Raw genomic sequence first — 11,082 nt, forward strand, 5'->3', positions numbered from 1 at the left:
CACGTGAGCACCAACACCCCAGACACGTAGACCTCATTATTTAGGAAACAAACAAGTAGCCAATAGGAAGCAACTTTGGCACTGCACCGCTAACCGAATATAACGACACCCATGTTTAGTAACCACAGAAAATAACGGCCACTGCATCCAGTTGCAACTTCATGTGAAAGGGCATACTTCGATTTTGCAAAATCTTACAACAATGAAGGAAAGATTTCATTCCGCACTTACCCTTGGAAGTGTGCTTGTATTTTTTATGTGTTCCTATACTAAATTCCCATTCTATCCCCAAATCGCCGCATTAGCGTCCTCCCCACACCGCTGCCGCCATCGCCGCCGCCATTGCCGCCGCTGCCCCCGCTGCCTTCCTCCCTCGACTCCTCGCCTCCGTCTCTCCCCCGCGCGGGATCCCATGACCGCCCTCGAGGAGTAGGGTGTATGACCACTGTGAGGCGAGTCATGCAATCCTCCGTCTGGCCCACATCACCCTATGACCGTGATTGTTCGCCACCAAGGTATCAATCCGGGTGTTTGTGGCACAGCTTGTGATACTCGGCACTGATGTTCTAGAATGCGGGTATACGAGTGATATCCGTCAGAAAGCTACCCTGGGTATCTTTGAATTATGACTCGGTCTATGTTTATGTCCTGCGAGGGGTCCTCACTTCGCCCCTTGATGCTGGGATGGGCCTGTCCACCTTGTTTGGGACGCCCACAGATTTTCAATTTTCTCAATATTGTGGATTTGCCTCTGGCATTTAAACTAGTTCATTTGGGTTTAAACTGTGTATAAACCCAATATAAGAAAAATGAAAATGAAACTAGCTATGCTACAGAGAGTCTTTTACATTTGACTCAAACAAAATGTAGTCATGGTTGAAGAAGAATTTTTTGAATCAGTGTATGGTTTAAAATCATAAAAGCTGTACAAATTATATAAATTTTCCACAACAAATGTGTTCTTTAAAAAATTGTTTCATTTTATGAAAAAAAATATTATACTTTTGACTTAAGTGTTTTGATATATTTTTCTGTTTATAATCATATTCATGTGTTGCAATTCCTTAAAATCTAATTGTATTTTTTAAGGACAAATTAATAAGATATATGGATAAAATATATAAATATATGTGATTGCAGGTGCATTTTCAAAATGGAATTATCTTTTAAATGTTTTGAATAGCTAATAATTGTATGTACATCTGACAAGGGTCTTCGAAAAAAGTCATGTCAATTAACTTTGTGTGTAGATAATATGTGAAACAAACAGTACGAACTGTTCACAACAGTATCTGAGCAATTTAAAATTTTGTAGTTCAACACATTTTAATGATACTTTGCAATAACATTATCAATCATTCTTTCATTTTAATCCCCTTTAAGAAAGGTTGGTCCACACACAAATGATTCCACTATGAACGATGTAATCCATCAATAATTGCAAGTGAGTAACAATCGTTTTAATATTCACTGCACTGGATCAGCCACACCAGTCGCACAAACAAATTCCAGAATCCACTTTCCCGACACCAATGATCTCCACCGATGCAGTATTTTGACTAGTGAAAATTTGCTGGAAAAATTCACAGCATAACCCTGCAGTTGTGGAATCCAATTCCGATTGTGTGTACCTCACACCAGGCGATGTTCCCGAGGAATCCAAACAGATATTGGAAGATGCAGGAAGATGGGCTCACATCTGCTTTGAATTTTTCTTCCATCAAACCCAGAGATCGGTGCTAGTGGCAGCTCAGTATTTCTAGCATCATGAAGAATCATCCACTGTTCTGATATGTTTTCGTTTTCTTATGTGTTTATTTACTATAGATTTTAGATTTTGTGTTTTTCTTTTGTTTTTATAACAGATTTGAGAAGCTGGGGGGTTACGTGTTGCTCGATACTATTGCGTGCACCCACGCACCATGTCTCACAATTATGCCATTCTGTGTGGACACGGCTGGTTGTCAGTTGCAGCACCTGTGTGGGTCATCTCCACACTGTCCACGTCCACTGCTTTGTAATTTGCCGTTGTGGGTCCCGTTGTCACGTTGCTTTAAAGATGTTTAAGTTCAGAAGTTTGACCAGCGGCTTCAACTTTTTCACTATCCGATGTGAAGGAGGCTGAGCAATGCCTCTGACATTACAAGGATGCCTCACGCACTGGAGCCACTTGGAATGGTGTTTCGTTCCGTTCTTCTGCGCAGGTCGCAAAGGTAATGCTCATTCCAGTGATGCGTGCTGATGACTGGTGTCAAAAAACACATGGTAGATCGATAAACAATCCCAAGCTTTATGTGCAGAGTATGTGGTGTAGTGCATGGGTCCGACGCTGGTCCCTCAGAGCTGTAACTGCAACGGGGTTGAGATACCATCCCCTTTGCTGCCAAACATTTCCGACTCCATCAACACCTCAGATTAAACCCACATGACGTAGATTGGCAACTCTTCGTGCTGGTATCTGGATCTTAATCTGACAATTCTCTTGCAATGAAAACGGTATTCTTACTTACCTTGAAACAGTCAGGGCAAGTGTTGAGCTTTTGTAAGGTCTCCGTAGATCACCACCAGTTTATGAACCCTCAAACGTAGAGATAGTGTACAGTGCGTCCATGAGGATAACTATGAAATGCTAGTCATTTTTCCAGCTTCGTAAGATTTCCAATGTGTGTGGTGTTCCATTAGCTCATTGTTCGGCACCCTTGAAGACTGTTTTCACCTGCATTTCTGTCGGCCACCATAAGATTGCATCTGCTCGGTCTCTAGTGGCAAAGATGCGAAGCAGACCATCAGTTCATGCACTCAATTATCTGCTGCATATTATGAAATGTGTTTGACATGAACATCTAGATGGCATCTTGTTGGACTGTTGCCGAGGAAAAAGCCTTGTTGATCAAATACCCACGTGGGAGTGAAGAACACACTTTAATATGTTGAATCGTCAATCTCAGTTTTGGCGAGTGTTACCAAAACAAGCTTTAGCTATTCTTCAACCTCCGAGAATGCAAAACCAAATATTTTATTTTAGAAGAAGAATAGTTTGTGTAATTTTTTTTTTCTTCTGGAATGTATAAAGAATTAAAAGACAAGACGTGAACTCAGGAATTATTAATATATAATTTATAAGACATAATAGTATCTTTCAAGAAATGGGATGGCTCACCTATTTCAGGATATATATATATATATATATATATATTTCTTTTGAAGAATCAATGACCATGAGTATATTAGAAATAAGATATAAGACTATAATCTTTGCTTTAAAATATTTTAAAAGTTCAAAGTATTCTTTATAAAAAATTTTAGAGAAGGTTTTTGATGGTCACAAAAAACTAAACTTTCAAAAGACTTTATAAAGTTTTAGAATCTTATGAAAATTGAGGTAATAAAAAAATAAAAATAAAAATAAAAATAAAAAATTGAAAAAAAAAGGTAAAACCATACAGACATTTTTACATTAAAAAAAATTAGAGTAATAATTTTTTACTTTTTTTGGTTTTTAAAATCTTAAGATTTTAATTTTTTTTTCATAATTCTTATATCAGTTGCTATAACAATAATAACCTTTAGTATTATATGAATGCCATCGAAATAAAGGTGCACTTTTCAACTATTGAGTATACTCTTATAAAAAACAACTTAGCTTAAAAATATCTATAAATATATTTAAACTTTGATTACACTACTACATTTAGTAACATTTAGCTTTGTAGTAAAAAGGTTACTGTTAGAAGATATTTTGAAGAACTCAATTTATATAAATTCATTGGAATTAATTTAATGACACAAAATAATTGTGGCCATAGTTTTTATGGAATAGAAATCAAAAGACTATGTATATAACACAAGATTTTTTAAAACGAATCTTTGACTTTTTGGAGAAGAAAAATAATAGATTTCTTAAAATTTTTATAGAACTTTTTGCAAAAGAAGAATGTTATGTTGCAATTATACAACAAACTATAACCACATGCATCCTCTTAAGCATTCTAAAATAATTTAGAGTATCATAAATGTTAGTGTAATTTTTTAGATCTTTGAAAATTAATAAAATCATCTAGAATCTTATATAATGTTATCTCATCTTTTGTCTTTCTCTAAAACTTTTGAAAACTTTTCATTTTATTTTATTTATGTTAAATTTTTATAGCCTTTTATTTTTGTTTAAGACTTTTTTTAAAGTTTTATATAAAAATGTCTTTAGACTTGTATGTTATTCCATGGCCATTGAATTTCTCTCAAGAACTATTACAAAAATTAGTTGCTATAATATAAATAGGTAAAACAAGAGAAATAGTATTATATGCACTACATCTAGTCCTAAAAAAACATGTTGTACTGATGGTATTTTAGGATTTTTTTTAATCCAAAATTTTGAATAATTAATAAATATGTTAGAACTTATCTTGGCAATTTAATTAATGTGTATTCAAACGGATCTTAAAAAAAAAAAAAAAACTTTAACTATCATGTAGGCTTATATAAGTTATTAGAAAGAAAGAAAGAAAGAAAGAAAAATTTAAGATACAATTTCATCAAACTTTTAATTAATTTACTAATAATATTTAGAGTCAAAAGATAAGTTTTTTGACAAGATTGTGCAATAAGATAAAAATTAATGACTTTTACGATTAGAATAAATATTTTTATATTAATATTAGAAAAAAAACAGAATTTGGCACACATCAGTAAGTTGTTGTTAAATAATTAGAGGTCACATGTATGAATCTAAAAAAAAATATTAATTAACAAAAAACAAAGAAAAAGTGACACCATTAGCAATAGAAAGACATTGAGTTAGAATTTAAAACATAGAGACTAATACTAATGTATAAAGATGTAGTAAGTAGTAACGTTGTGCAAAAAATTTAAATATAGTATTATAAAGAAAATATTTAAATTAAATGTGGAATTGGAAATAGTTTTTAATGTATTATATCTTTACAACATTCAATTGTATAGGTATGAGATTTAAAAAATAAAATAAAATAAATACTGAAAGTAGAAAAGCTTATAATAGAATAAAAGAATATAAAGATTGTGGTAAGAAGAAATTCTAAAGCATGGCTTGTAACTACTACAATTAATCTTTGATGTACAAGAGTTGTATTCAAATACTTATTTTTTGCATCATTAAGAAATAAAATATTATAATTTAAGAATTTATTTCTAATAAATCTTAATGCTAAATAGATATGGTATCTAATTAATCTAGAATCTAAGCTAATTTTTACAAGAAAAATTTATAAAATTATTTTATTTAATATAAAATTTAAACTTAAAAATCACACAACTAATTAATATTATTTATATTGAAAGTAAAATTACCAATAAACTTTGTAAAAATTTATGTTAAGAAGTTTGATAAGGTCAAGAAGATGGAGAAAATTTAGGAATATTTATCTGTATATATATATATATATATATATATATATATATTGAATCTTAAAAAATATTAAAAAACTAAGATATAGTTGCATAAATATTAAAAGAAAAATAATGACAACAACAACAATGATTGGAATGAAAACATAAAAAAGAAACAAATCACATAAAAGAATATTTGGAAGAAGATTCAATACATAAGCTCACTACTCCATTTCAACCCAACTAAAAAAGAAATTCAAAGAAAACAAATATTACTACATAAAAATCATAAAACAAAACTTTTGAGTATCACTCCCATCAAGGGAAGTTCTACGCAGCATGAGGAACGAGCCAACGAAATCGTCCATCGAATGGAGGACGAATACTTTATTTCGTCCGTTGACGTTGACGAAACCCTAATCTGCATCTCGAGGGAGGAAAGCAGGTACCGCTGCTGCTTGCAACACAGTCCAGGACTCCTCGAAAATTGCCGTGATTTTCAGAGCTTTTGCATAGTTTCGCGACCGAGATTGATTGCAGAATTGGTCGAGTAGATGGGGATGTTTTCCTGCGGATAACCGGGATTTCAATAGACTCAGCTCGCAGAATTTTGGCCTAGTGTGGCGTGTCGTAGGGACGGCGTGTTGATCGCAATGCAATAGCAGGGTTGAAGCAAAAAAAATTCCAATGACCAAGGCTGTTGTGGCTGGGATGGCCAGGAGGCTGAGAGCCTTGGCCTTCCGAGACTCCTACTTTGTGCATGAGCACACTGCCGCTGTGGCGGAGAATGAAATGTTGGTTCAAAGGTTTGGAACAGCACACAGGATCGACATTTCTTCGTGTTCTTCACCGTCGGTGTGTTCAAGGGGGTTCTATGGCATTTACCAAGGTATCGCTTGTGTTCCTGCGGAGTATACTGGAAGTGTTGGGACGCTGTGCTGGAGAATTGGAAGTGAGTTGCGGAATTCGAAGCAGGAGGGTTTAGCAGGGTTTATGGGAACCGTGGTTGCGCGATCGTTTGCTACTCGCGACACTCAGATGAGAAGGCTAGCGAAGCAGCCTGTTAAGAGAGACGGTGCAGGGCAGCGATCGGGCGGGCGTTCCGTCAGGGGCAGGGCTGTGGGTGGAGAATCAGGTGCTCGAGCGATATCTATACAGTTGAATATTTTGCATCTGTCTTACTTTTGCCAGTTTAATTTTAGGTTTTTGGTGTGAGGAATTGGACATTGTCTGCTGTACTTACGTTCTGACGGCGCATGTTGTTCACAATTCCAGGAGGCAGGCATCGTGGCAATTTTCAGAAAAGAGAGGGCGCTGCATTGAATTCGGGCAGTGATGCGGCAGGTTCTAGAAAGCGGTGGGGTGCGAAACGAAGTTCAGAGCGTTTTGACACACTTGATGAAATCCGAATCCCTGTAAAATTGGGACGGATATCAGATAGTAATGTGATGAAGTCAAGTACCTTTCAGGGTTTTCAATTAAGAAGGCGCGGGCTTGAAGAAACTGAGGCTGAAGGCAAGCTGCTTCTGTACACCGTTTGGGTTGAGGGTTTAAGAAAATCTTCACTCGGGCTTTATACAAGTCTTCACTTAAGAGCTGGAGCTTGTATTTAGGAGAACAATGTGATTCAACATTCCTGTTTGAATCGTTGCTCAGTAATTGTGTAAGAATATCAAGTTATTATTGCTTGCTCACTGATTTTGCCTTTTTTATTTTTTTTATTTTTTAAAGAATTTTCATTTTTTTCACACAGATACTCCCTCTGCGAGGAAAAGGCGAGTGATGCGCTTGCATCCATCTGATCAGACTAATAAACGCATCGTGGATGATTTTCCTACTTTTGATCTACGTGGTATTGATCTACCATTTAAGTCTCACGTATTGTCTCGTTAAGTGGCGCTGTGAATCGCACACACTGGCTTCAAATAGAAGTAGCATGAGAGCGATTGTTCATCTTGATTACTCTTTTGGTCTTAGACATAGGCTCATCTTCGACTTGAGTGATGAAATTGGTGCTTGACGTCAGTGTTCACACTATTGCAGTGATATCCCTTGTTCATTTCTGAACTGATTGAGGCGTACGGGTTATGCCTGGCTTGCTTGAAGTACTCTTTACTGAACGTAACTAGGAAATACCTTTGATAGTCCCTGGAACAGGATATTGAAAAAGTTTACTTCGATTGTGATACAGCTGAAGTCGTAAAACCGAAGTCAGCAGAGAAATGTGGTGAAGAAATTGTCGACGGTGCGAGTTCTTCACAGAATGCCCAATTCAGAGCCATCCAGCCGTTGCCTGAGATCTTGCGCCACATTGATACTCATGTATGGTCATCATGCTCCTATTCCTGTTTGCAACTCATGACGCTCAACTTGCCAGTTTTTCTTAGCTCCGTAACTTGGTTTCCGTTGTAAACTTTTGACCTTTTTATGATCTTTAACAGCGCAAGTCATCCAAGGTCATAATTTATTTCAAGCTTTGGTGGAAATCATGTATTAGTTTCCAGTTGTCAAACTAGGACCTGTGATCCGCATATTGATTCATGTAACGACTAAGTTGTTGGTCTTTGTTCTGGCCTTGAGGTTAGGCCAGTTGTTAGGACGACGACGTCTTTGGGAGTGGAGAAATGGAGGATATCATATCAAATTGAAGGCTCCATTGGATGATATTCCTCATGGTAGCAAAGAAGGACGACTTCCCATCCAGGAGACTGTAGGCTTATCACCTCTATCTTTATGTTTTTTTGCAAGTGCCTACAGCTTGCATTGGGGATACAGGCTGTATTTGCCATCGAAAAATCCATTATTGTTGAGTAATTTACAACATAGTTAATTACTGATATTGATGTCACTCTCCTTGTCACAAATTTCTACGAATACAGTTTTGGTTCGAAATGGCCTGTGTACGCTCTGATATGTACATTTAGAAGCTTGCTGTGTTGTTGATTCATCACTGTTTATGGGTACAGGTATTCAAGCGCAAGCTTACTTTTGCTGCAGCTGCAAAAGTCTCCCGTTCTCTTCCTTCATTAAATCTACCTGAAATAGCCTTTGCAGGTATGCTTAACGCTCTGTATTTTGGGGCTTTGAGTTAGAATAACGTATGCAGTAAAATGAATCAATTTTTGAAGAAGAGCGTGCCGTATGCTTAATCGATATTTAGCTTGTCCACATCTCGATGAACAAATCGTTCTTTCTACCTATTTATTACATTAAGTCTCTTGGTTGAAGATCTTTTGAGGAAGAGTATTGCAAGATTATTTTTTGATTCCTTAATCACACTCTATGTTTACAGGCAGGTCAAATGTTGGAAAGTCGTCGTTGATCAATGCACTTACAAGACAATGGGGTGTTGTTCGAACGTCTGATAAGCCTGGGATGACCCAGGTATATTTGGTGTTTTTCTAGTTTGAAATTATGAAAATCTCATGACTGTATCTAAACTAATGGATTTCCTTAAAACTTATTTGGTATTTGCCTTTGGACAGTCGGTCAATTTCTTCACACTAGGATCTCGACTCTGTCTGGTTGATCTACCAGGATATGGTTTTGCTTATGCAAAAGAAGAGGCAAAGGAGGCCTGGGAAGATCTTGTAAGTGCTTTTGAAAACTCCTTTGGCTTGTCTGTGTGGCACCCTACTATACATGTCTTGTCCAGTGTATATTTGCACCATTTGTGCGGAGAATGGAGATTTTTGTGAGGGTCACACCAGGCAATAAATATTATTTTTTGTGCAAGTAGGTGAAGGAGTATGTTACAACAAGGAAAATTCTGAAGCGGGTATGCTTGTTGGTCGACTCCAAGTGGGGGTTGAAGCCACGAGACGAAGAACTTATCGAATTAATGGAAAAGTAACATTTCTGACTCTTTTTTGTTCGTCTTTCAGCGTATCTCTCGGAATGGATCCTTTTTGTCACGTTTCCCTTTTTCTGACACACACTGTTGCTTGGCAGTGCCCAAACAAAATATCAAATAGTGCTTACTAAGACGGATATTCTCCCTCCATTAGACCTGGCTCGTCGGGCCACCCAAATTCAAGAGGTGAGTGACGTAAAAACATTTCTCTATATGTTGCCCTGGGGAATAAGCTTTAGATTTTAGGCAGGCTATTTTTATCTTTCAGAAGGTCGTAAAATTTGTCATTAGCACGATGGACTAATTTAAGCAGAATGTTGACATCATTTGTAGAGATGCGTGCGATGACCTTCCAGCTAGACAAAAGTTTGCCAGTAGTTTTTTTTGTTTTGTTTGTTTGTTTATTTTTATTTTTATTTTTATTTTTTTATTTTCTTAGAAAAATGTATTTGAGCCGGTAATTTCAAACCTTGCAGGCTCTCAAGCATCATAAGCAACTCATCTTACCAGTGGTATGGCTTTGTACCTTTTTCCTATGTGACTCATTGAATAGAATACAAAAGTGTGTTTGAAGATTGTCTGTTTTGTTTTCTAGGTCATTTGATCTTTTGCACCTGCAAGTTGATCAAAGTAGCGGAACTTGAGTAGAAGATTTATGCAGAGTTTTGGCATTTTAGACTTTACATCGTCTTCATCGCCTTTTTCACGTCTATTTTATTCCTTTTGTCATCAGATGAGAGTATGAAGGCAGATTACTAATTTGCAGTGTGATCGTAGCTACTCAACCTGTTTAGAACTGTTTTTTTGGGTATAATTCTTGCATTGCTTTTGAGGACCTCATGTCCTTCACTTGAAATCCTAACATGGGTTTTGTGTGTGGAATCAGTTAATGGTGAGCTCACAAACTGGTGGTGGCATTCCGCACCTTAGAAAAGCCCTGGTTAATTTAGCTCTATCCGGGACCAACCAGCAATGAAGTAGCGCCTTGATAAAAGGCAAATCATGTTTGAGTTGGGCGATGGCCACATTCAAATGATATATGGATCTGCCCTTACGTGCTGGGCGGTGCAGGTGGTCAATGTGATAATATATAATAGGTTTTTCGCCTTGTAGTGGTACTCCTGATTGTTCACAGTGCTGAAGCTGAACAGGATTATTGAGTTGTCATGCTTCTTGACTACAATGGCGATGTTCTCGTTGAACTGGTTTAATGCACATCACAAGGACCACTTACTCTCTGGCTCATTTTATGAACTTTTTTGGAACATGATGCGGATTTCATTACCTTAACTCGTGTCTACTCTGAGGCTGAAATCCGATTACCCTGGTGGCTTGATTGAAATTAGACTCGTGTCTAGTTCGGTAGCTTGACAACATGAATTTTCTCATGCTTGTAGTTCATGGACCAAGCAAATCCACTGATAGGAGAAAGTAATGTATGAGGAAATGTGAAGAAAATCGCTTCAGGGTAAAAGCTCTACCTTTTGTGGTATGTTTAACAGCTTACTCCTAGTATTTTGCATAAAAAAGGCCAAGTAGTTCCAGATTAAATAATTTTAAAAAACTAAAAAAAAATTCTTTCTTTTTATTTCTTTCTTTTTAATCCTTCTAGTATGCAAGGTTAAATATAAATAGGGATTTGGTTCTTGAGAACAATAATAAAATAAATTATTACTAAGAGACACAAAATCAAGACCTTAAGAAGTACACGAATTATCAACATATAAGATTATAAACATGATTACTTACAAGATTAAAGTAAAGCAACATTCAGATTGTTCCAAAATTTGTATTGTAGTGTTAAGGCATCTTGCCTAGTATATTTATTTAGATTATAGTTATCGCTATATATGGAAGTTTTT

At 36.2% G+C, this 11,082-nt stretch overlaps 1 protein-coding gene across 1 annotated transcript; it reads left to right on the forward strand.

Moving 5' to 3' along the window:
• The first annotated feature begins 5,832 nt into the window (after nt 1-5,832).
• Nucleotides 5,833-10,510, forward strand: LOC112292077 (uncharacterized). The gene is made up of 12 exons (XM_024540215.3): nt 5,833-6,502; nt 6,643-6,882; nt 7,121-7,219; nt 7,559-7,689; nt 7,958-8,077; nt 8,334-8,421; nt 8,660-8,751; nt 8,853-8,957; nt 9,107-9,216; nt 9,319-9,406; nt 9,697-9,732; nt 10,107-10,510. The coding sequence occupies exons 1-12, from the start codon at nt 6,055-6,057 to the stop codon at nt 10,194-10,196; spliced, it is 1,647 nt and encodes a 548-aa protein (XP_024395983.1). The 5' UTR covers nt 5,833-6,054; the 3' UTR covers nt 10,197-10,510.
• The last annotated feature ends 572 nt before the right edge of the window (nt 10,511-11,082 follow it).

This window comes from Physcomitrium patens, chromosome 15 (genome assembly GCF_059467195.1).
Source record: "Physcomitrium patens ecotype Gransden chromosome 15, ASM5946719v1, whole genome shotgun sequence".
Classification (NCBI taxonomy): Eukaryota; Viridiplantae; Streptophyta; class Bryopsida; order Funariales; family Funariaceae; genus Physcomitrium; species Physcomitrium patens.